The sequence below is a fragment of the Aspergillus brasiliensis genome, assembly GCF_001889945.1.
Source record: "Aspergillus brasiliensis CBS 101740 unplaced genomic scaffold ASPBRscaffold_10, whole genome shotgun sequence".
NCBI classification, from domain to species: domain Eukaryota; kingdom Fungi; phylum Ascomycota; class Eurotiomycetes; order Eurotiales; family Aspergillaceae; genus Aspergillus; species Aspergillus brasiliensis.
In genome coordinates, this window is record NW_027137451.1 from 1,293,072 (window position 1) to 1,317,409 (window position 24,338).

A 24,338-nucleotide genomic window follows, 5' to 3' on the forward strand; every position below is an offset into this window, starting at 1 on the left:
GCGAAATGGTATGCCGCAATTTTTATTGCATCCTGGTTCTTTCTCTCCGGGCCGAATTAAACGCATAGCAGCGCAGCTTATTGCCTTGGGCGATATTTTTCAGCCCCTGCAGTGTATATTGCTGATGGTCTTGGCAACATTAAGAATGTATCTGCAGCGCAGGTTCACCACCCTGACTGTAAGGCAAGTTCGGTTGTTGGTAGCTACAGATGTCAGTGCAATTCTGTTGATGTATTCTCCGGTCGTATTCCAATTATAGTGGGCCTGTCATAATAGTCAAGTCTTTGTTGTCCGAAGTCAGACCTCGAAGGGCGTCCAGTTGACTCAAAAGCTCAGTCTCGGAGAGGTCGTTCAAAGGTAAATGGCTATTCAATGATGTAGCAAATAGACAAGTACATTCTGAGCCGTCAATGTTTTCGCAATAGATCTAAAATTCTGCCTAGGTCAGTGAGTGGCTTAGAGGTGCCGTTAGCAAACATCAGGGCCAGCAAGGTGCCAACCGCGTATATGCCGGTCCACGGAACGACATCCGGATCATCAGAAGAATGCGACAGCCTACTGACGAGTTGATACGTAAGGCAGACGCGAAAAAGCGGCGTTCATTGTCCCTAAGTACTGGTAAGGGGGAATGGAGAGCGTAGTGGAGTCAGACTCAACCAGCGAGTCGAAGTATGGCATCCGGATCAGGCAGTCACGCGTGGCGGGCCAGCAGGTGACTGCTTTGTCAGCGGTGCCAGATGGCAGTCCATTCTGATTGGTCGGTGCGTAAAAACAGCAGCATCGACCATTTCTCAGGGCTCGATCGGCCGCCAGGGACTGCCGGCATCTCCACTTGCCGCGAGCCGGTTCGCTGCTGCGTAAATATGCTCTTTGTGAGAATCGATCGAGATGTCTCAAAACGAGCCCAAATGATGCGCATCGATCTGCGCTGTCCGAATGCCGGCAGGCAGACAAAATGGACGCTGTCTCATTTAATAAGTTGTTTCTGTCCTCCGTCGTAGTTCTTCCCAAATTCCTCCTCTATTGGTGGCATACTGCTACTATATACTACCACTACTAACTACATGGAGCATACTACGCTGAACACCACCCATTAAGATCTACTACAGCAGGAGAACCACAGTGACACTGCAGTGCCAGAATTAAGTGTATTCCGATACTCATCTTTTTATCTGTTGTTGTGAATATTCAATATGACGACTGTCACGGCCCCGGCGCCCTGGATCACCAGCAGCCAACAATGCACCCTAGAAACATGTCCTCTATCCTACGCACACATCACCTATCTCCCTAACCTAGGCGGTAATGCCTTCTACATCGCACTCTTTGCCCTCTTCATCCCCGTACAACTCTACCTGGGCATCCGACACCGCACATGGGGGTACCTCTTCGGCACCATCTGCGGCCTCATCCTCGAAGTGCTGGGATACATAGGACGCATCTACATGCGACACAACCCATTCATTGACCGATGGTTCATCATGTATGTCCCCTCCCACTTTTCCTCCTCCTCTCCTCTCCACTAACCCAAGATTCTAAAGGTACCTCGTCTGCCTCACCATCGCCCCGGCCTTCCTCAGCGGCGCCATCTACGTCTCCCTCGCCCGAATCGTCGGCGCCTACACACCGCAACTATCCCGAATCAAACAGCGCAACTACTCCCTCATCTTCATCAGCTTCGACATCATCTCCCTCCTCCTCCAAGCCGCCGGAGGCGCCATCACAACCTCCAACTCGGCCTCGGAAGTCCAAGACGGCATCAACATCATGATAGCAGGTCTCAGCTCCCAAGTGGCCTCCCTAACCCTCTACATCGTGATTTGTCTCGACTACGCCTTCCGAATCTACCGTCTCAGCGCACGGAACCCTTCCCCATCAACATCAACAAACATGTTCCACATGGCAAACCACCACCACCACAGCAAGCAAGAATCCGAAAGCCAGGATCTCGTCTCCTCATCTCGAGACTTAGTCACATTGAACCCAGAGTTCGCCAGTCTCCGAGCGAGTAAAACCTGGAAAGCATTCCTGTTTTGCCAGGGGTTGGCGGTCGTGTGTATCTACATTCGGAGTTGTTTCCGGGTGGCCGAGCTGTGTGGTGGGTTTAGTAGCCATTTGGCGAATGATCAGACGACGTTTATGATCTTAGAGGGGGCGATGATTAGTATTGCAGTTATTGCGATGAGTAGTTGGGGACATCCTGGGGTGGGGTTCAAGGGCAGGTGGGATGCGTTGAATTATCCGATGTTTCAGAGGAAGAGAAAGGGGGTGGATGTTTAGTTGATGATGGTTAGAGATGGGTCTGGTGAGTGGAGATCAGTGAATTTTGGTGTCCCTTTTTCTTCTTTTCCTCTATGTTGTTCTGATTGGTGCATTCTTGGGTTCCTTTTATATTTCTGGTTTTGAGGCTGGATTGGCGTCGGCGCTTTTGTATACTAGCTTCGTCTAGAATTGCATCTATAGGATAGAATGTGCATTGGATCATTGGCCCGGTCTTTACGTGTATCTTCTACTTGTCAGTTATACCATCTGTCACTAACAGTCCAACATATCGAATATCCATATCACTATACTCCGCTATCTCAAGGCTGCCTACCTACCGTGCATGAAGAAGCACCTATCGGTTGGAATATTGATAACGATCCAAATCTGTAGAATCCCCGCCCATTTACATAATAGCAAGAGATAGTACTACCCTAAGCACAGTCGAGATCGAAACGGACCCGTTTCTTAGGCAACACAATCACCGGAAGCTTGAGGAGAAGAAGACCGTTCATGAAGCGGCTTTGCGCGGCATCCCAGTTAATCGGTCTCTTGAAACGGAAGGAGCGAAAGAACTCGCCAATCTTTCGCTCAGCCAGCACCCAGAGCCAGGTCTCTGAGTTGTCTGGTCGTTCACCGGGATAAATGTAAGGGTTCATCCGCTCATTGAAGTCTCCTCGATCTTGCTCACCACCGTCCTTTTCAGGCCTGTTATTTTCTCTTCCTGGCTTCCACAAGATTCCCCTGATTCTGTCATTTGGCGTGATTTTTCCTCGAAGTTGCGGGATTATGTAGACACGCGGTTTCTGGCGACTCCCATCCTGGCCACTACTCTCTTCCCGAACATCCGGTTTTGAAATCACTTCAGCATCTGTATCACCCTGTTGGTCTGAGGGCATCTGAGCATCTTTGACAAAAGGGATGTCGTCCCCAACCGCGGCCGTCTCATCGCTTGAATTACTGCTGTCTTTCTTCTCTGCATCCAACATCGACTTCCACAGTGCGTCCATCTCCTTATTCGTTGTTGAGTCGGGCTCAGGATCTCGGGGGTCGTCAGGATATCCGCGCTTTATAATGCCGTAGACCACCAAAGTCCGCTGATCAGTGACATTTAGCTTGATTGTGCCTGCGACGGCACCAGGAAGTTCTCCATCCAGATAGTATGTGTCCTCAAACAACCGTATATCGAATACAGGCTTGATGCGCTTGGGGGTACCGACGGGCTCTTGGTAAAATTGTTCAGGCTGGCCCCTGCAATCAACGTAATCAATGATGGTGTGATCCATGTAGATATATTAGGGAGGCCTGTGGCAGAAGGTGTGTGGTAATGACCGTGCAAGCAGGATCGCTAATAAAGATGTAGGTTCGTGCGAATGTGGTTAGGTAGCCTTCCACCGTTCAGCAGAATTATGTTGAGATGCTGCTAGGCCGTTGCCAACTTCGGAAGTAAGCGCTGCGGAATGGCTTAGCAAGGAAGGCGCGCCAGCCCAAGACTTAGACCATGCGCATAGCCGAGACTCAGAATTTCGAAACACGGAACGACCTCTGTGCAATTCGCGACCATCGATCTCCTCTACCGAATATTTCCCACCAGTCTGTTCTTGCGCGCGACGAGGATTGAACGTTTGGCGCTATGTGATCGCATCCTCCCATCCAAAGCGCGACGAGTAGGCATATCACTCCGATTCCGACTCATCAGGCTGCATAACCTTATCATCAAGTTCCTATTGTTGCCTCATCAGCCCCAGCCCGCAAACAGCACATACCAACACCCCTACCTTTGTCAACCTCGCCTTCAGATTCTGTAACTGGCTTTCCTTGATGACCAAGTGGCGGTCATCATCGAGGTCTTCGACGATATAGTCGTGTCTTTCTTCGTCGTACTTGAGAATGATGGCTTTCACGGACGGATCGCACTCGATGAGAACTCCTGTTTACGCCTTGGTTAGCGATTGATTGGATTGGATTGGGAGTTGTCGTGGTTGGAATACCTCTGACGGCACGAGGCATGGTGAGTGGTCTGGGCGGGATCGGCTGGTTTTCGGTGTAATGTACTTGTTTCTGTGAAGTGAAGGTTGTCCAGGAGCTGCTGAAGGGTGGTTTGTTAAGAGTGAAGGAGAGAAGAAGCAACAGTCAGAGTGGGTGGAATGCGATCCGGGTGTGCCAAGACTCCGCCAGGCAGAAAGGCGGTAAGGCAACAGGGCAACCGCCTGTGGAAGCATTCCTTTAATTCCATTGATAATTCTAATTATGTGGATACGGATAGGTCCAAGGCCGCTATCAGATGTAAGGTGAGTGACAGAATGATGTCAAAATTTGTATGATTACTTCGAAACCACAAAATAAGTATACCATATCCGCATTCTATAGCCCCGTATGGTGGTCTGCCGACGAGGGCGGCAGTGATATGCACTGCGTACCATGCCTGTCTGATATTCCAGACGCTCACTGCTCTTCCTCTGCCGTCGACTCCAAATCCACAGGATCCCGCCGCTTCTCCCCCTTATACGGCGTCCACCCAGTCCCGGCCTGGATCACCGCCGCAGCAATAGCCAACACACAAGCTCCCAGTAGCAGCATCTTCACGGCCTGTTCGTAGCTCTGAACAGCTACCGCTCTCTCCACGCCCGTCAAGCGTTTCGCCAGCGCCGGACTTCCGAGCAGTTTGCGAACCAACTCGCCTCTACTAGTAAGTCCATGTTTCAGGAACCCCGTCTCAAGCCCTCTCTTCAACTCACGCTGGAAGTAACCCCCACCGATTGAGGAACCGAAGCTGCCCGCAAAGCCTCTGCTCATTCCCAACAAAGCGCTGATAATATAATGCATGTCTGGGTCCGTGAGGTGTAATAGATGGGATAGGGTGTAGTTCATGACTGCTCCGACAGAGAGGCCATTGAAGAAGGTGGCAATGACATAGGCGACCGTGGAAGAGTGTGGTGTGGATAGGACGGATAATATGAGATTTGTCAGGGCGAACAGTAAGAAGGCGATGAGGCCCGAGCTAGGGTGGAGTCAGATCCCTTGTAAATTGTTTCCAGGGAATGGATGAGAAACACTTACATATAGTAGCTACCAGTTTTCCGAATGTGTATCCATCCGACCAGGAGTCCTCCTAGCCCGAACCCGGCGTTTGTTGGTACTAAAATCAAACCTGCGGAGGCCGGGGACCAATCTCGAACGACAAGTGCGTAGACTGGCGAGTAGAAAAGAACCGCCCAGCGTGCCATCATTGAAACAGCACCGGCGAAGCAGCTGAGCAAGACGCTCCTCTTTCCGAGAACTTCCATCGGAATAATGGGGTCGGTAGCGAATCTCGATTCTATCAAGACGAAGATCCCCAAGAAAACAAGGGAAAGAAGGATAGGCATGAGCTTGATTACCGCCGCAGCGAGACTCGACAGTAACAAGAAGACAGACATGGTCTATAACGGTTAGATATGAAGTTTTCAAAGAATAGGCGGTCTCTTACCAATGTCAATGCCCCGGCATAGTCAACCTTTGCCAATCTCCGCAGCAGAGCGCGTCCACTCAGGTGCTCATCTTCTGGGCGTTTCGGGATCGCCAAGAACAGTGCTGGACCCAGTAGTAGGGCGAGGGGCGCTTGGGTCCAGAAAATAACCCGCTACGTCCTTGGTGTTAATTCACAGAGCAGTATATGTAGTCATTGACGGAACTTACCCATCCGTAAGCCGGCGTCAGGAGACCGGCTAGTACAGCTCCAGAGGAGACACCGGTAGTCATCCCGGCGCTGATCAGACCGATGAAGAGACCCCGGCGCTTCTTGCTCGTTAAATCGAGAGTCAAGACAAAAGCAATGACCATTTGTCCGCCAGCACCACATCCCGTAAGAGCTCGTCCCAGAAGAAAGACAGCCAGTGTCGGCGCCAATGCTGTCACAAACAGACCAATCGATAGTAATGTGCAAGAGAAAAGAACATATACACGAGGCGTGAATATTTGGGAGAGTCGCCCAGAAAGAGGTGTGAGGCTGGACATGGCAATCTAGAGATAATGGCATTAGCACGTGGATCCAGTGCACATGGCTCAATCGAAGGGTTGCATACCAAGAACGCCGAGTTAAACCATGTTGTCTCCGAAAAAGCATCCAAATCGGCCGCAATGTCGGATTGCGCGGTCGTCATCATCGACATATTGGTTGCTGATAGACTTCAGCTTCATGTATTTGGACCACAACAGAGCTCCATACTCATAATGAACAGCAACAATCCCATGGCGGCCACAATCGCCGATCCCCTCAAACGAGTCACACGAACCCGCGCCAAATCATCCCCATCGTTTGAAGACTCCTCCCCCAAGAGAGGAGTAGTCTCCTCCGGGACTGCTTCTGGGCGTTCCTGGGCCGTCATCGTGTGTATTCAAGCGGTCTACAGGTTATGTCTGAAGGAAGAGAACGAATTCCCCTCCGCAGACTCATTATTGTTGGTGCTTGGGCATCGGCAGCAATGGGGGAAATGATGTGATAAGGGGACCCAAGCTCGGGATGGGCGGAGGCGCATTTCTAAGCAATAGTAATGTTGCGGCCCTGACCAGGATTCCATCCGGTTGGGGCATGGATAACTCTTATCGGAACCAATCATGGAGACTAATCGAGATCGGATGTCCCGCGAAGCTTCCAACTGCCTTGCAGAACGAAAGTACGCGGTACGTGTGTCCGTTGACAGCCTTTCAGCTTGCGGTCCGTGGCCGTAGTCGTGACGTAGGCACCACACATTTGCCCAGCTGTCTGGACCTTAATGGCTATGATTGAGTTATGCGTTGTGACAGGCGGGTGGAGTAGCGACATGTCCAATTATGCACGCTGCATCGGAGGTAGTTGGACCCGATGTGCCGATGGTGGAGAACAATGGAGCGATAATGAGGAAGCTATTGATTTGGTGGGGAGAGATTCCCGATGGAAGGTTTTCCGGGAATTCTTTCACTCGGCAGCAGGTGACATCTTTATGCCTGAGGCAGCACATTTGATTAGTACCAGGTGATAAGAGATATGCAGCCAAGATGTCTGCTGTGTCGAGTGATGGTTGCAGCTGACTGCAATGACAGGATATATAGTAACAAGAAATGAGACTGGGAAGGATCTGATTCACCATGGTTCACCAACAATTCCACTGGAAGACAATTGCCCACAGCTGAGGACGACAATGAAGGCGGCACTATATACTTGGACGCTCGGGCTCAGCCTGTTGACAATTCATGCCGCAGATCATGCCCGAACGATATGTGAGGATTCTTCAAAATTATTCAAACTATTACCAGTGATAACTATTCCGAAAGCAAGTTTATCTGCTGATAGTAATTAAATAGCTCGGATGACTAGAGCTAATCAAGAACCCGTGCTCGATACTATCGCCTCGGCGCAGAAGATGCTTGGTGATAGCGCTGACTGTACGTTCTACACAGCTACAAAGACCACACAGATAAAAGTTGACTGAGAACCCTTCAGCTTGCTACGTCTGCTCGCCGCCTTGCTCTCGAGCCGTCTGTTGTGATGGAGAGTTCCCCCAGTGTTGCTCAGATGGGGTCTATTGCTATTGCTGCCAGTATTAATTATTTTTCGTGTATATTCCGAAGAAGAGTTATCCAGCGAGCGTATCCATGTGTACTGTATCCCAACATTAGCTAGACTGACACATCGAGACGATGTCGTCTGGAATATACGGCTGAAGAATGCCGATCAAGGACGATAGAGGTATCCAATCCAATGTGCCGTAGATTGTTTCGATCGCGTGCCCGCTATACAGCACGCGGGCGTAGAGGTCTTCATCTGAATTTTGCCTATAACCTCGTGAGTCTCATGCTGGATATTATCGGAAGGAGGCTTCGGATAGAAGATAACGTACCATATCTCAAATGCAATGTTCGATCCCATACCCGGCCACCGCAAGGCTTTGATTCCCAACGCACCAAGGATGGGTCCAAGATCCCCATCATGAACAAAAGTGTGGCTATACACTAGCTCAGATGTCCCTTCCTGTACCGCTTCCAGATGGCGAACAATCTCTCCGATGAACAGTCCTTCGACTAGTTGGATGTACCGAGTAGCATTCGCGTTGTGTCGCCACCAGTAATTCCACTCCCAGTCACCCGCACGGAAGACTTCGTCTGCCTGGCCAGTAGTGGCACACTGGGTGTCATTCTGCAGGCTGCAGGGTAGCTCGTAGCCATTGCAGAGGCGGGCCTGGAAATTGTCTGAGAAATGGTCAAACGTCGACATCCAGCTGGAGGTGTCGGCGTCGAACATGGTCGCCAATTGACTACGGAGGGACTGGGTGACTGCCAGATGCTCGTTCCATTCTGCCGTAGACTCAATGGCGGAGAGCACCTCGCTGCGAGCGGAACAGGAGAAGCCCTGGTCGACCGTGTCGACCCCGGAAGCCTGCTGGTGTAGCGGCAGAGGTCCGCTGTAATCGGGCCATATACCTCGCAAGACCCCACCGGCGGACTCTTGGGTGAGAGCCGAGTTACTAGAACGGAGCCAGATCTTCTTGCCATTGTCCTCGTCTGGTGACGAGGGGATGAGCTGCAATTGATCCCTATACACGGCGCGAAGGTCGCGACCGTGCTGATAGCCATCCAAAAAGCCCCCAATTGTCAATTGAGGGTACTGACACGATCCATTGACGTAGTCGGTCAAGAATGGGTTGGAGGGATCGGAATATGTTTGGCCATAGACGGGGATCGGAGCAGGACCCTGGGAGACCGGGGAGGCGTAGAGATGAGCCTGCAGGTTGTTGCAGCGATACTCCTGATTCTAGAACGATGTTAGCTAGACCAACTAAGTACATGGCCGAGCCCATACCTCGCCGCCCGGAAGGATATTGTATGGGGTGCGGCGTTGATGACGCTGCACGTATTCGAGATAGACTAGACGAGCAGAGACGGACTGGTTGGCGACGGGAGGTGGAAGAGAGTAGGTCTCTGCCCGGGGATGGGGCATGGAACAGTAGTTGTAGACATCCTGTGGCGTAGGACTACTGGCCTGATCTGCCGGGGCGCTATAGAGGCCTCCATAGGTGCCGAGCGAGGCGTTGGTAATGTAGGTGGTGTGGTTGAGGGGAGGGTAGAAGGTGTCGTCGCGGGCCGCGAGGGCGGGATTCCCTGCGGAGGCCAGCAAGGAGAACAACACCGAGATCATGTCAACCAACCCTTCATAGATGCTGGTCATCGTGACCTCTGGTGGCGGGGAGGCTGTTCAAATATAACTCCTATGTCTCCACCACTTCCTCGTAGTCTCATTGTGCTCTTCTGCTGTCGTTGAACTGAATTTGGCCTGCAATGAAACCAGCCTGCCGTTTGCCGACCGTCGGCTTCCACTCAGTTGCGACAATCTCCCACGTGCACATACGCTCGTCTCTCCAGGGAAACGCAATGGAATGCCTCAACCCCGGCGATATTAAGGCCACCCCACGTGGGTGAAAGTGGACAGCTGCTGTCATTCAACTTTATTAGTCTAGCAGCTGGCCGTCTTTGTACATTATTCTGGCCACCAGTGTGTCCCACAGAGCGGGCCGAGAGTTAATTGCGGAGGCCCATGAGGTCGCTATTACCAAGTCAACGGTAGTCCTGATGCAGAATCCTACCGAGTACTGCTCATGCTCCCTGAATGCTCACTGCAAAGTAGAAATTATGACTCCATCCTTATTGAAGCTTTTACGGAAAGCGCTCAACCCGGAACGACGATACGACTTCCCTGATAGCTGTTTATCCTCCCCTCATACGAAGCCAAGCTTTTTGCGAAGGTTGTCACTAACCAGAGTTATAGCGACGGCTTTATATCATGACTGTAATCCCGAGAGATGAAGGAGACGCATGCGGTAAGTAGGATCAAGTGATACAGTTTGACGTACCACCTGTATGAAACTCGGTCGTGCTCGATGGTTCTGAATGAAATCAAACGATAGACGAGACGGAGAGTGACAAGACCTATTATGAGAGTCATGAGTGCCGTGGGTGCACTATATCCATGCTCGAATACTCTATGGCATATGAGGATGCACTAAATCCACGTCAGCCTCGGCATCGAGTAGTAAATTACTTAGTAGTAGCAGCAGTTGGGAATTATAGTATCGTGAAAGCTTACCTCCGTCGACATAAGCCCCAAGGAGGTATAGATTCGAGCTGCGGATGACGACGATGATGATCAGAACAGCAGAAGCAGAAATGGGGGTGGGAGATCGGTGAATGGATGACAAAAAAAGGTAAGACAAATAATATTGGGAAAATATGCACACACATACCAGGGTAATCCCCTAGAAGAATCGGCGTCGTTTTACGCCCGGCGGCCAAATCACCCGGTATATCACGGAAGTCCTGGATAGGGACGGTGAAGAAAGTCCACACGATAATCAATTTCACCCATCTCCAGCCAGACTCCGTATCCGAGCCTCCCAGCTTCCAACAGGCCATGAGTTGGGAAATGACGCCCAAAGCCATAGAGAGATCCTTTGCTGGTCCTATCCTCGAGACGTGCAACTGATAGTGGAAAAGGAGAATGACTATCCAAAGCAGAGACCAAATGTAGAGGTCCAAGACGTAGCTCAATAGGAGCCATGTTCCACATGCCATGTAAAAGCGTATTTTTGTTGCAGCCACAGTGGTTCGGGACTGCACGATTGGTCGATTTGGTTTGTTGATGTGGTCTTCGATTGCCCCTCCTTCGGCGTTGTTCGCCAGATCGATGCTGTAGGAGAAGAAGAAACCATAGAGTGTTGCATCTGCCAATTCCTGTCAACTATGAAGGAGTCATAGGTGGTATATTATCAATCGTACAGGCAAGAGATGATATGGCTTCCTGATAGGTTGCCCTTCTGTATATTAACGAAGCTGTAGTGAATATGGGGAAAGGAACAAAGGCTGCGTCAAAATTGCTCTCCATGAGCGAATATGTTAGTTTGACCTCCCTCCTTACTGCTGTATAAAGACAGAACAGCACATTATTTCTGGAACCATCGACGCGATTTACCGCTGGACTCATCCTGTAATTGTAATGCGGATAACAGGGTGGTATGAGAAGGCAGGCTGAATGCATAAATCTAGGAGTTTGTCTACTACAAACATACTACTTACGGATACTACTTTCAACCTATATATATAGGAAATACTAGTATACTTAAAACAGCCGAAGGATGCGGTGTCAGAAGGAAAAGATATGCATTAGTGCTAGTTGCTTTTGCCACTCTAACGCTAGGGGGAGAGGCAAGACTAGAGAGAAGGATTCGTAGATTGACGTCGCCTAGCAAGCAAGGGGTCTGATGGAGACGTCTTCCTCGAGACGGATCTCTGGGATATCAAGACAGAGTATGAAATGGCTTAGAAACCCAATATCTCACGCGCTTGGTCGAGTAAACTCGAGATTTCGATCCGTGGATTACAAGAGCCTTGAATAATTAACACGAACAAGGACCGGAAATCCAACCCGGAAAACAATTTTAATGTCTGCTTTTCCAAAGGGAGGGAAGCTTTCGACGAGTGCCTTTCTGCCGCAAATTGGGTTCTAATTCGCTAGATACTGCAAGCCACCGTGACGTTACATCCATCATAGAGCTTCAGAAGATGTAATCACCGGCGCAAGGGGGCATCCATCAACAATGCATTGGCGAACGCGAGGAAGTGCAATTGATACTCATAAGAACCCATATTGTGCTGTAGATTGCGGGTTACATGGAAGGACATTTCAGCTGTAAAGGTAACCATTATGATGAGTGACAGTCATCTCCAATGATTCATTGTTCTTGGAATCGAGACTGGTTTTCTCTCACTGGAATCTGCGGCCCGTTGTGAACAGCCGAGACGAATACTTACCAGGAAGCTTGCTCTAGGGTCATAACGGAAAGATGAAGCCAATGTCCTGCGCCTACGTTAAGAATAGAAGGTATTCTCGCGGTACGCATGGTTACTAAAGAAGGGGGGGAGTTCAATCCTTTCAGTACACACTCCGAATTGGCATACATCGGACTGATGATTTAGCGCCTATGGATGAGACAGGCTACACAAGTAATCACTCAGGGAAACTGAAATGTAGAACAGACGTAAGTATAGATAAATTGTCCTTTGCTATCTTCGAAAAGGTACACTCTCGGATGTTGGGGTGCTAGTTGAGTGCCTCAGGCAGGAATCCCGTCGCGAGTCATACAAGGATCCATCCGCCTTCTTTCCCTTCAGAGTTCAGACACATAGTTGACTATGGGGATCTATACGAACACATACTCCACTTGATTTTTCCTTTTACTACATTGGACACAGATCGTGGAAACGAACTAATTCTGTGAAAAGGACCACATTCAGTGCTGCAGGCTGCAGCAGATCCGGAGAAAATCTCCCTGTTAGTCACCAACTCCAGATTCATCACAAGCCTCAAGGTGTGTCTCGGGTGCCACGTGTGGATGAAGGACATTACTCATGATATTGTTGTCAGGCTAGAGTCTACTTGATTAAAGCAAGTGCGCCCGAAGAAATGTGACCACTCATCCGTGCCTCCGAGATGGCCAGGATCCTGGTAGCGTGGTGCCAAGCTTTGCTAAAGACTAGTGGGACTCAGTAGGAAAGGTTCAAGGGTCTCATCGTCACCTTTACCATTAACCATATCGGCCATACCTGAGAGCTAGAGACCGAGTAAGAGATACTCGGCGGGCTTTATGATCCTCAATGCTTGCCCATCAAGCCCTTTGACGGAATCTCTACGCTGGACACAACTGCAAATAGCGACATTCGTATTCCACCGCCGATGCCCCCCTCGTGGAAACCCTCAGTCTGCCGATCGCGGATTTAGAGCGAGGCTATGGCGCATGGCCTTCTTCACGCCCTCGCGTGGGCCGTTTTGGGGGCCGGAATTTTACTTTAATTTCTTTAGGGGTGAAGACTTGCCTTCCAACTTGTTTCTGTCTGCCCATGTTTGAACAGTCTTCAGTCCATGACCGCTTCCTCTTGTGGTAGTGGTTCAGGTAAATTATCGACTGGACCTTCACGATGAAGGGTCTCGCGCAGGTCGTCGGGTTGTATGCCTCCTTGACAGCTGCAAGGAAATACTGCACCCGGACATTTCATTCTTGTGAGTTCGCATAATGTTTGTGGGCTCTCTTGGCTGCGTTGCTTGCTGACTTGCAGTGTCTTAGCTATTATTAATAACCAGACCTTGTTCATTGACGGCGGGGAAGTGCGCTACCTCGAGGATAATAATACTATCTCGGCTTATGCCAGTATGTATCACCTCCTATGCGCATGATTCACTGGCGAGCATTGTTCTAATATCTCGAATCCAGTCCGCGACCTGCAGACCGTCGACGTCTCCAAGTCCTTCTCGAATACCGATTCCGATCTCTTCACCCACATTGACAAACCGTACAATGCATCCAACCCCGACGATTACCCAACCTTCCTCGACGAAGGGTCCGCGTTCAACGACGGCGAGAACCTCTATTTCTACGGCGGGTATAAAAGCGGTCGCGATGGACCCACGACCGTCCCGCCCGTCGAGACTTGGAAGTACAACATCCAGAACAATAACTGGACGAACGATGGGTTCGGCGGTGTGCCGCTGGTTCGGCTAATAGAGGGAGGGGCTGTTGTTTCGCACTCCCAGAATAAAGCGTACTATCTTGGGGGTGTTGAAGACCCGGGCGGGAATCCGAACATCTATGGTACTCCGGGAGCAGACGTGGAGATTGTTAGTGGATTGTTGGTCCTGGATCAATCTACCCTGACGTGGTCGAATCTGTCGACATCTGAGATGAATAATTATGGGACTATTGGAGCGGGATATGTGAATATCCTGGAGGATGTTGGGGATGAGGGGCTTCTAGTAGCCTTTGGTGGGTATAAGTATCCCGTCGGGCATAAGCTGTCGCTCCTTTGTTCGAGCCAAACGAATGCGACCTTCCATGTACGTTCTTTTCCTCTATTATTGCCCTGTGTGTGTCAGCTGACAAGAGCTAGAACCCCATGGAATACATCACCCTATATGATATTGCGAACCAGAAATGGTACACGCAGCAGAGTACTGGCGATATTCCCAACTGGCGGATGGCGGGCTGCAGCGTGACGGTGGCAGCGCAAGACCGGTCATCGTTCTCCATGTAAGTATTGATGGTTACGCACCAACTGTTGCGGGCATTGACATATCTCAAATCCAGCTACATGTTTGGCGGAATGGCTGCGACCACCGGAAACTCCGACGGCGATGTATACGTTCTTTCATTGCCGTCATTCAGATGGATCCGCGTGAACGAGGGCAGCAGTATCCGCGAAAAGCACACATGCAATGTTCTCGGAAAGCATACTATGCTTGTGGTTGGAGGAACGATCCCTACAGACAGCTCGGAGTATGAGCCGAAGCCGGTGAACTGCGACACGGGCACCTTTGAGAACGGACTGGCCATCTTCGATCTGAACCAGCATACCTGGCTCACTGATTATAATGCCGACGATGAATCAGAATACGCTCTCAGCTCAGCAATCACCAACGTCATTGGTGGAAGGTATGTTGAACCGATCTTGGAATGTTAGTTCTACTGCTGATGAGCCACAAACAGCTCCACGGGCGGTGCCAATGTCACCCAACCGAAGAATGGGTTCAACGACACCGCGTTGGCGACAATGTTCCAGAAAGCAGTCATCACCCCCACCACCAATTCGACAACAGCCGGCAATAATTCGACCTCGTCATCGTCAAACGCCAGTAGCAGCACCGGCAGCTCCAAAGGTACTTCACTCTCTAAAGGAGGCATTGCGGGAGCCACAGTTGGGGCGGCGGTCGGGGCCAGTGCCATTGCGGGGCTTGCCTTTTTCTTAGTCAAGCGCAAACGTGCCCAGCCCAGCCAAGAGACTGCTGCCATGGCGTATCCACCCGTCTATGAGCAGCCCCAAACCAGGCTGGTAGAACTCAGCAGCGGCGAGACGACACATGAATTGGGCACAGATGGAGGGAGTGGCACACAGGATATGGCTTCTGGGAATTGGTGGCAAAAGACTCCTAATATACCAGAGATGGATGGCGTTGCGAGGGTTGAGAAGGGGTGAGCTGTGTACTCATGAGGTGCTAATGCATTAAGCTGGTTTTGGCGTTGATTTATGGAGGTTTATTGATTTGGTTCGTAGATGGTATCGTTGCATCTTGCATGGGGTTGGAAGTAATGCAGAGGGCCTTCCATTCATACTATTGACATCCTGTATGCGTTCACCTTGAAAGGTCAGTAAACTTTCAGAGGACGCGTCAGGAGTATCTAGGATTTGTGTGCTGTCAAATGACATCCACTAGCCTTCCTTCGTCCCTGTTAGTGGAATGCAGGTAGGAGACTCAAAAGGACAAGTACAATCATGATTGGAGATCGAATGAAGGGAGTGCTTATCTAGTCCGGAGTACGTAGCGCGACATTCGGAGATTACTCGACTGCTTATGGATGTTGCTGCACTATGCTCGGAGTCCCTCCCGATCCAAGTGCTTATGACGAGTTACTATAATTAACGCGGTCTGTGGCGCACTAAAAAGTAAAGAGAACAAACCCAGAACAGTCAGTTGAATGCCTGAGGCGACGATCGGAACATTGCCAATTACTGCCAGGCGGTGGTTGTTCCCACCATCTTCAAAATATCAAACGATAGTGCTACAGTGCAAGCTAGTTTCCAAGGATCCATTGCAATCTAGAATTTCAATATCTGGGTCGATAGTTGATATTACTACCAAGGATTTAAAGGGGTTCGACCGTACCGTTCCTGGCTTTATTGCCGTCCCTGGAAAAGAGAGGAAGGGAAAAAGAGGGATCCACTCAAATAGATAGCATCACCGCACCCCTGTATCAACTCACGGCGCTAGCAGGGACAGACAGGGTTTGTACGCATGATCGCATCCACCGTGCACAGCTTAGAGTAGAGGACTTCATGGCATTACTATTATAGCTAAAATGGCACGAGGAAAGAGTAGTTAATTTGGTGAAAAGAGAAAGGGAAGCTCTACCACACAGGAGACTAGATAAGAGAAGAGAGAAAAATACTACCTTGACAGTGTGTAGGTTTCCGTGTCCCGAAATTTCCTCTTGCTTCTCCCGCGGTGCCGTCATCGCGTCACGGGCTTGGGTAATTTTACTTTGTGAAAGCTCATTGGCTGAGATAGTCCCAATGAGTTAAGAGTGGAGATTATATAGCCAATTAGCAGGTAGGAGTGGGGCTATGGGTACCACCCGTTGATGCCATCATCACCTCTGGCTTTTCTCACTATCATAACAGTATCCGTAAATTACTACACTCAAGGTCGTGTAGGACACCTGCGTCGTATCTATACTGAGAACTGGTGGTGAAATGAGGACACAACAACGAAAGGCATCATGATCAGTTGACAGTATTGAGCCAATGGTCCTACTGATCAGTAGTTATACATGGTATCGTCATCACCAGCCATGCCAAGTTTTGCCAGCCCTATTGGCACCGTTTTAACTTCCTGGGGACCCATCGTGGTTCATTTGGCGGCGTGGATTGATAGGCAGCGCCAGGGTCTCTTTCACTCTGTCCTAATCCACCGCCGTGAAATTACACTATCTCCATCCCCTCAAGTGCCTCTTAAACTCTTCATCTACCCCCTTTACCGTCAACAAGCTGCGGTACTTCTCGTTGATCCATTCTGTGTCTGTTTCTCTTGTGGCGCAAGTTTGTTTTATGTGAACCTGCCCTCATTCTCCATGCGTCACAATTACTCTTACTGGATTGTCTCTCCCCGCGTTGGCTGAACGAAGACTCGAGTGCTGCTATGCCTGATACTCGAGTCCTCCAGCTTTGACTTGGTATATCGCAGCGTCGTTTATTCTTAGCTTATCGCCTATTTCTCCTATTTATCCCGGATACGGTGTTGTGCTACCTTTACTTATTTGTCTCCGCCTACCCGTTGGCTATTATACAAAATGGGCCGGGAACCCGTCCACTGTCGGCGTCCCTACTTTGCGATCCCGTCGCGCAAGGTCACCAATATCCTGGCCTTGATTCTCTTCGTTGTCGTCGCAGCCTCCGTCTTCAAACTCGAATTGGGCGCACCGCCCTTCGACCCGACATCGCTATATCGCCACCACTCGCATTCAGGCGAACCCGATTTCTGGGAGTGGGAAACGACCTCCCGCTTCCCTCATGTGCAGAATTCCGTCAAAAATGACGACCAGCTTTGCGACTTATTCCCTTCCTATCTCCTGTCGCGCGTCCAGGTTGTTCTGAAAATCGGCGCCTCCGAGCCGGCTGATCGCGTCGACGCGCAAATCTCCAGCGTGACTCGCTGCATTCCCAACCTCATCATCGTCTCCGATCGAGAGTCGCAAATCAAAGGCCATCGCGTTCACGACATCCTGGCCGCCCTTCCCGAATCATTCCGAGCCAACACTTCCGACTTTGAGGCATACGATGCGCTTCAGCGAGGAGACGACAAGACGGTAGCGGCCCCGCAAGGATGGAGACTCGATCGCTTCAAGTTCCTCCCCATGGTAGAGCGCGCATACGAAATTAATCCTACGGCGGATTGGTTCGTCTTTTTGGAGTCCGACACATACGTGGTTTGGGATAATATGTTTCGGTTTTTGGATCAGTTTGACCCTAATACCCCCTTATATATGGGCTCTCCGTCCCCGGGACGGCGAATCGACGAGAAGAAGGTCTCTTATTTTGCCTACGGCGGCTCCGGATTCGTCCTGTCTACCGCAGCTGTCGATAAATTGGTGTCCAGAGAGGTCGGACCTCATGGGGAGTATATCCAGCCCCAACTGAGTGAACAGTACGAGGATATTATCAAAGCGGACTGCTGTGGAGATTCGATACTCGGCTGGGCATTGCATGAAAAGGGTGTCGAGCTATCAGGATTTTGGCCCATGTTCAATCCCCATCCACTGCATGGGATTCCGTTTGACGATGCCTACTGGTGCCAGCCGGTGATTAGTATGCACAAGACTCTGTTATCGGACATGACTGGATTGATGCGATGGGAAAACCAGCGGGATCGAACGGTGAGCCTTCCGTCTCCTATCGTATATCAACTCACTAATGTAGTCTTTCTAGCGTCCATTGATCTACGCCGATCTGTTCGAATATTTGAAGCTGGGAACCGTCGACCACATGTCCGATTGGGACAACGGAGACTGGGGCGGATGGCAGGAGCCCCCCGAATCACCGGCCCACGGCTCGTTTGAGGCCTGCCAGGCGGCGTGTCATGACCATGCACAGTGCCTCAGTTTCACGTATGACTCCTCGGGACATTGTGTCTTTGTTCGCACGATGCGACTGGGCGCGAAGAAGAAACTGGGCGACTCGTCGGTGCGGCTGTCCTCCGGATGGGATTTGGAGAAAATCAAGAACTGGCGGGCGTCTCACCAGTGTGAGAAGACGATGTGGATGAAGCCTAGCATCGAACGCATCTTCTAGATGGGGTGTAAGGGAAGACGTGATGTTGCTGATACCCGATTGATTGGCGAGTGGGTGTTCATGTTTTGACGATTGTACATACTATGATAGATGTCCTGGATCATGCCATACTAACGATAGATAATCTTAATTATTAGCTGTCCGATCATGCCTACTTTACATACTCGTATTTGCAATGGGAGGACTGCTGCTTGGGGAGTTTATCACAGTATGATGGAATCGGCGCCTCCCCTCTGCTTATCACTGCCCGATAGCGATAACATATCGCCCAGCAAGGAGTTTATCGGCCGCGGGAACCAATCGGCCCTCGCCTGACACGGAGCGGTTCCGCCATTGGCTCCCTCACGTTGTACCTGTCAGTCCAGGGTCTCCCATTCCGCCCATTCCGAGTTTCCGAGCCTAGTCATCAGGCCCAAAAGGGAAAGTAATACGCCGGGGTTCGTACATATGAGCTCAGCTTCCCCCGCATAATCCCCAGTCGGTGTGGTTATTCTGGTCCATCTTTCATCTCCTCATCTTCACATCTTTTCACCATGCTTCCTCATCCCCTTGCCATCCTCTCTGAGGAGGAGACCAACATTGCTCGCGATGTCATTATCGCGCAGCACCCCAACACAGTCATTGACTTTCGGGAAATTTACCTGTCAGAGCCTCCCAAGGCACAGCTCCTTGAGTTCCTCGCTCTGGAGCACTCCGGTCGTTTGAGCCCAACCTCTCCTCGTCCACCTCGTCTGGCTCTGTGTCAGTACGATGTTATTGGGAACGATCGAATCCCTTCTTTTGAGGAATCCATTGTCGATGTCGGCACACGTCAGCGTGTACAGCATCGTGTAGTGGGAAAGGAGCACCATGCCTCCTTGACTTTGTGCGTATTTCAAGCACTCCCATGGACGAGGGAATACTAATGCAGTGTCTCTAGGAGCGAATTTGATACCCTGGTCGAGCGTTGTTTCGCCTCTCCCCTGTTCCAAAAAGCCCTAGCCGACTTCGATCTCCCCGAAGGCTTCGAGGTCGTCATCGAGCCGTGGCCATATGGTGGACTCGACTACGTCGAAGAGAAGCGGCGGTACTTCCAGGGTCTGTGCTTTGCCACGGATAAGCGCAAGAACAACCCCGATGCCAACTTCTACTCCTACCCTCTGCCTCTCATTCCCGTGATGGATGCTCTTACCCAGGAGATTATTCGGGTCGACCGTCCGGCCACGGGTGGTAAGGGAGAGGGCCTTACAGAGCAGACCTTCAAGAGAGATATCATTGGTCACTGCAAAGACTCCGATTATGTGCCCGAGTTGCTTCCTGGGGGAACGCGGAAGGACCTCAAGCCGTTGAACGTGGTTCAGCCTGAAGGGCCTTCCTTCCGCATCACTGAGGAGTCGCTCGTGGAGTGGCAGAAGTGGCGATTCCGCGTGGCATTCAACCCCCGTGAGGGTGCTACCATTCACGACGTGTGGTATGATGGTCGTAGTGTGATTCACCGTCTGAGCATCAGTGAGATGGTAGGTTCATCTTGGCCCGCAGCATGGTTCCAATAGCTGACTCTATAGACTGTACCATACGCCGACCCTCGACCTCCGTTCCACCGCAAGCAGGCTTTCGACTTTGGTGATGGTGGCGGTGGTAACATGGCCAACAACCTTTCCATCGGATGTGATTGCCTGGGTGTCATCAAGTACTTTGATGCCGTGATGACGGGTCCCGATGGCTCGGCCAAGAAGATGCCTAACGCCATCTGCTTGCATGAGCAGGACAACGGTATTGGCTGGAAGCATTCCAACTGGCGTACCGGTCGCGCGGTGGTCACCCGTCATCGCGAATTGGTCGTGCAGTTCATCATCACCCTGGCCAACTACGAGTACATCTTCGCCTATAAGTTCGATCAGTCGGGCGGCATCACGGTTGAGTCGCGTGCCACGGGTATCTTGAACGTGGTCAACATTGACGCTGGCAAGGTCAGCGAGTACGGCAACGTCGTCAGTGGCGGCGTGCTGGCCCAGAACCACCAGCACATTTTCTGTGTGCGTATCGACCCGGCCATCGACGGGCCCAACAACTCGGTGCAGGTGGAAGAGTCTCACCCCGTGCCTATGAACGCCGTGACCAACCCGAACGGCAACTTCTACAAGGTCAACACAGAGACCATGGAGCGATCTGGCTTCTTCGATGCCGCGCCAGAGCTCAACCGCACCGTCAAGATGGTTAATCCCCACAAAATCAACCCGATTAGCCAGAAGCCCGTGGGATACAAGTTCATTCCGTTGGCGACACAGCGCCTGCTGGCCGACCCCAACTCGATCCAAGCGAGACGCGCACAGTTTGCTCAGCACCACGTGTGGGTAACCAAGTACCGCGATGGTGAACTATATGCTGGTGGTCGGTACACGCTGCAGAGCCAGGAGGAAATCGAGGGAGTGTCGGATGCCGTGAAGCGAGGAGATTCCGTGGTCGACACGGATGTCGTGGTCTGGAGCACCTTTGGCATTACCCACAATCCCCGAGTGGAAGATTGGCCTGTGATGTAAGTGACCCCTGTACTATCTTTCATGGTAGCATGCTGACTGTATTAGGCCCGTTGAAATCTTCCAGCTGATGATCCGACCCGCGGACTTCTTCACGGCCAACCCCTCGTTGGATGTGCCATCGGACAAGAACGTCTCGTCGCGGGTGGTCGGCAATGACTGTTGCCGTAATGCGCACATTTAAGAGCTGTTAGGACTATTTTGGGACATGAATGATGACTACAATGTACATATACAATAGCTGAGATTTTGGACCGGATGTGGATCCGGTTCTTGATATATATTGGTTGAATTTTCAGTGATCCTGTTGCAGAGGCAACTTGGGGGTTGCCTTAAGCCCCACAGAAATGTAGTGATAGTCTTATCAGCCTTATGCCCGATATTTTAGCGTAACAATTGAATAGCCGATCCAGTCTTCCTAAAATGTGGTGGCCTGGGCATAAGATTGATAGTGTCTGCGCTCCGCCGACCTCGGATTGCTCGGAACGAAATTTAAGTTTGCGCCTCCCTCCAGCAATCTTTCCGAACCCCATCTTCCATTCTCCTGCGCGAACACCTACATCGGAATCAGTAGCTATTGTCACCCCAGTGGGGTGCTGAATCCAAGACACTTAATCTAACGCGATCGATTTGTGCCCTGTTCGCGAAAATAAATCCTCCATGGACAGCGACCCAGCTAAGCGAGGCAGCAACACTCCGGAACCGCCTCGGACCAAAAAGCGCGCCAAATATACCCAGGTCGCTTGGTACGCTAATCCTCCACGCATGGTTTCTTGGCTTCTGGCTTGACTGACCCTCATAGCAATGAGTGTAAGCGACGCAAGCTGAAATGCAGCGGCGAGCCAGTGTGTTCGCGCTGTGTCAGAGACAACGTTCGCTGCGTCTACGCCCCGAATGCTTACATTGTCGCCAACACGGCTTCTCCTTCGGTTGATGACTCTGTCAAGGATGAGCGGTAATTCTCACTATCGCTATCTCCAGCTATATCACTGACGCAGATATGACAGACTGTCCAGTCGACTGCAGACCGTTGACCAGCAAATCGCATCTCTTCAACGCGAAATGCGAGCCATGGCCGCTCGTCTTCGCCACTTGGAATCAACATCCGTGACCACTCCTGCAAACAATACTAGCATTCCCACTTCCATGTCGACGATATCCTCTGCCTCGGCCAATACGGGTCTCCAGCGGATCCTGAACCGTCCCAAGTCTCCTAGCTACGTCGGTCCGACCAGTGCCGAGTTCGGTCTCACTGGGCGACAGAAGCCATCCGAAGGCAGCGATGGCGAAGCGGACGAAACCGACTCGGCAGCAGCGCCGAGTCCAGCACCTCTCCCAGACTCGGAAGCCTTGTCAGGCGACCCTCTCAGGTGCATAGGCCTAACAGAGACCTTGCGACTGGTGACGGTTTACGAACATACCGTTGGCCTGATCTATCCGTGTGTGGACCTCGACAGCGTGCGTGCGTACGTGGTCGAGTACTTCCGGGATGAGGGCAACGGTCCCAATGAGTCGCGCTCGCCCAAGACCGAAGACCAGGATTGGTTCTTTGCTCGAGATGTGGAGGTGCTGAAGATCATTGTAGCAACCGCCTTGTTGGCGGAATCACACGGTCGCAGTGAACGAGCGGCTTGGTTGGCGGATAGCGTCGAGGATCAGTTCGCGTCACGGTACAAGATCCCTGAGGTGGACATGAAGGAGTTGCTTATTCTGACTTTAGTGGTATGTTTGCTCATTCTCAACTGATGTCCTTAGCTAACGAACCAGTCTATCTTCCATTCCTACCGCGACGACGAAGTGCTTGCGTGGCGCACAATCGGGTCTGCTGTCCGAGGTGCCGTCCAACTCGGCCTACATTGCCAGGAGACATGGTTAAAGACAGGGGGTGTATTTCCAGGAGAACTACACAGAACATATGCTAGCAGGCTGTTCTGGTGCATATATGTGCTTGATCGGAAATGGTCGTTCGGGACAGGCCTGCCGTTCGCCATCCAGGATTCCGACATGGACACGAACCTACCAGAGCCGGGTACCTCAACGCCATACTTGACCTGTATGATATCGTACGCACGACTGAGCTCCAAGATCTGGGGTCTGGTGGTAGGCTGGCGCACGCGTCCCCGAGCTGCCACAGCCGACTACTGCTCATACCTGGACTTCCAAGTACAGCAATGGATCCAATCGATTCCTCCAGAGCTACGCTTCGACCCGTCCCAGCGATCATCATCTACCGGTCCTAATGCCCAGGCAGACAGCATGATGATGCTGCAAGTGCTACTAGCATTACAAGCGAATCAGCTGCGCATTCTCGTCTACAGACAATATCTCCTCAGCACCGAGAGCATCGAAGAGAGCGTACCTAGTGCCTCCATTGCCGTTGAAACCGCCAAAAGCACCGTACACATGCTCGACTTCTTCAGCCGTGTCTCGGACATCTACTTCCAACGTCCCGAACCATTCAACTACTTCCTCATCTCCGCTCTCGCTGCGCTATTCCTAGCTGTGCTTCACGCCCCGTCTAGATTCAGCCAGGTCTGCCGTCCAGAATTCTACAAAGCCGTCGACATGGTCCGCCGATCGTCCACTCGAGCGCGCACATCCCGTCGTCTGCAGAAGATCATCCGGAGTTTGAAACTTATCCGTTTGAACCTGGGAAGTAAGTCGCCCCGACAAGCTGGGGCTCAGCTCCAAAACCAACAACAACACGCGCACCAAACCCCTAAGCGACAACAGTCGATATCCACGACTAGTATGTCTGCAGCCGTACCTTATACTCCAGTGGATACACCCTACCCGTCACATCTGCAGCACCAACTCTCGGGATTTCACAATGTTCCTCAGCAACCACTGTCAGTGTCGGCTTACTGGCCAGCAACTGCAGCCGCGGTTGATGATCAGCAGGAGAGCTGTGAGGATCTGACTAGTTTCTTTGAAATGGCGGGCGGGCTTTACTTTGATCCGAGGGCGCAGACGGAGGTGCCCGATGCCGCGCATGGAAATGGAACTGATGGCGCAGGGATCGAGGCATTGAATGCCGAGGACGAGGCGTTAACGAGGGTCATGGCAGGGTTACTGTAGGGGAGATCCTCATGCCACACCCTGTGCCTATCGTAATAGATATGGCTTGCTTGTAAAACTAGCCGAAATGCTACTGCCTAT

General features: G+C 51.3%; 12 protein-coding genes across 12 annotated transcripts; 7 read left to right on the forward strand and 5 right to left on the reverse strand.

Moving 5' to 3' along the window:
- Positions 1–1,193: 1,193 nt before the first annotated feature.
- On the forward strand, positions 1,194–2,280 carry ASPBRDRAFT_198377 (RTA1 domain-containing protein; the record flags this gene model as incomplete). The annotated part of the gene is made up of 2 exons (XM_067621196.1): positions 1,194–1,483; positions 1,542–2,280. 2 exons carry the CDS (start codon positions 1,194–1,196, stop codon positions 2,278–2,280), a joined length of 1,029 nt encoding a protein of 342 aa, XP_067476985.1.
- Positions 2,281–2,696: 416 nt separating this feature from the next.
- ASPBRDRAFT_130829 (Hsp20/alpha crystallin family protein) lies at positions 2,697–3,548 on the reverse strand (the record flags this gene model as incomplete). The annotated part of the gene is made up of 1 exon (XM_067618263.1): positions 2,697–3,548. The coding sequence occupies one exon, from the start codon at positions 3,546–3,548 to the stop codon at positions 2,697–2,699; it is 852 nt and encodes a 283-aa protein (XP_067476986.1).
- Positions 3,549–3,938: 390 nt separating this feature from the next.
- Positions 3,939–4,272, reverse strand: tfb5 (TFIIH complex subunit TFB5; the record flags this gene model as incomplete). The annotated part of the gene is made up of 3 exons (XM_067621197.1): positions 3,939–3,986; positions 4,041–4,192; positions 4,254–4,272. 3 exons carry the CDS (start codon positions 4,270–4,272, stop codon positions 3,939–3,941), a joined length of 219 nt encoding a protein of 72 aa, XP_067476987.1.
- A 209-nt stretch (positions 4,273–4,481) lies between these two features.
- Positions 4,482–6,727, reverse strand: ASPBRDRAFT_46076 (putative MFS multidrug transporter). Its single transcript, XM_067625549.1, has 6 exons — positions 6,470–6,727; positions 6,327–6,421; positions 5,941–6,264; positions 5,732–5,884; positions 5,323–5,684; positions 4,482–5,263 (listed from the first exon to the last, which is right to left on the reverse strand). Exons 1-6 carry the CDS (start codon positions 6,627–6,629, stop codon positions 4,708–4,710), a joined length of 1,650 nt encoding a protein of 549 aa, XP_067476988.1. The 5' UTR covers positions 6,630–6,727; the 3' UTR covers positions 4,482–4,707.
- A 464-nt stretch (positions 6,728–7,191) lies between these two features.
- Positions 7,192–7,861, forward strand: ASPBRDRAFT_285962 (uncharacterized protein). Its single transcript, XM_067622532.1, has 3 exons — positions 7,192–7,500; positions 7,585–7,665; positions 7,724–7,861. The coding sequence occupies exons 1-3, from the start codon at positions 7,317–7,319 to the stop codon at positions 7,825–7,827; spliced, it is 369 nt and encodes a 122-aa protein (XP_067476989.1). The 5' UTR covers positions 7,192–7,316; the 3' UTR covers positions 7,828–7,861.
- Positions 7,862–7,895: 34 nt separating this feature from the next.
- Positions 7,896–9,415, reverse strand: ASPBRDRAFT_131029 (uncharacterized protein; the record flags this gene model as incomplete). The annotated part of the gene is made up of 3 exons (XM_067618288.1): positions 7,896–8,055; positions 8,121–9,031; positions 9,080–9,415. The coding sequence occupies 3 exons, from the start codon at positions 9,413–9,415 to the stop codon at positions 7,896–7,898; spliced, it is 1,407 nt and encodes a 468-aa protein (XP_067476990.1).
- A 900-nt stretch (positions 9,416–10,315) lies between these two features.
- On the reverse strand, positions 10,316–11,254 carry ASPBRDRAFT_57361 (UbiA family prenyltransferase; the record flags this gene model as incomplete). Its single annotated transcript, XM_067627728.1, has 3 exons — positions 10,316–10,398; positions 10,518–10,994; positions 11,050–11,254. 3 exons carry the CDS (start codon positions 11,252–11,254, stop codon positions 10,316–10,318), a joined length of 765 nt encoding a protein of 254 aa, XP_067476991.1.
- A 1,991-nt stretch (positions 11,255–13,245) lies between these two features.
- Positions 13,246–15,294, forward strand: ASPBRDRAFT_130803 (uncharacterized protein; the record flags this gene model as incomplete). The annotated part of the gene is made up of 6 exons (XM_067618259.1): positions 13,246–13,327; positions 13,392–13,475; positions 13,539–14,158; positions 14,212–14,351; positions 14,409–14,753; positions 14,808–15,294. 6 exons carry the CDS (start codon positions 13,246–13,248, stop codon positions 15,292–15,294), a joined length of 1,758 nt encoding a protein of 585 aa, XP_067476992.1.
- A 1,241-nt stretch (positions 15,295–16,535) lies between these two features.
- ASPBRDRAFT_286076 (uncharacterized protein) lies at positions 16,536–17,080 on the forward strand. The gene has a single exon (XM_067622533.1). It carries the CDS (start codon positions 16,647–16,649, stop codon positions 16,992–16,994), a length of 348 nt encoding a protein of 115 aa, XP_067476993.1. The 5' UTR covers positions 16,536–16,646; the 3' UTR covers positions 16,995–17,080.
- On the forward strand, positions 16,816–18,807 carry ASPBRDRAFT_157887 (uncharacterized protein). Its single transcript, XM_067619427.1, has 2 exons — positions 16,816–18,248; positions 18,301–18,807. Exons 1-2 carry the CDS (start codon positions 17,166–17,168, stop codon positions 18,661–18,663), a joined length of 1,446 nt encoding a protein of 481 aa, XP_067476994.1. The 5' UTR covers positions 16,816–17,165; the 3' UTR covers positions 18,664–18,807.
- A 341-nt stretch (positions 18,808–19,148) lies between these two features.
- ASPBRDRAFT_77143 (putative copper amine oxidase) lies at positions 19,149–21,520 on the forward strand. Its single transcript, XM_067629349.1, has 4 exons — positions 19,149–19,528; positions 19,583–20,159; positions 20,208–21,178; positions 21,228–21,520. The coding sequence occupies exons 1-4, from the start codon at positions 19,197–19,199 to the stop codon at positions 21,361–21,363; spliced, it is 2,016 nt and encodes a 671-aa protein (XP_067476995.1). The 5' UTR covers positions 19,149–19,196; the 3' UTR covers positions 21,364–21,520.
- A 319-nt stretch (positions 21,521–21,839) lies between these two features.
- Positions 21,840–24,336, forward strand: ASPBRDRAFT_157893 (transcription factor domain-containing protein; the record flags this gene model as incomplete). Its single annotated transcript, XM_067619428.1, has 4 exons — positions 21,840–21,925; positions 21,982–22,134; positions 22,187–22,901; positions 22,947–24,336. 4 exons carry the CDS (start codon positions 21,840–21,842, stop codon positions 24,255–24,257), a joined length of 2,265 nt encoding a protein of 754 aa, XP_067476996.1. The 3' UTR covers positions 24,258–24,336.
- Positions 24,337–24,338: the final 2 nt, after the last annotated feature.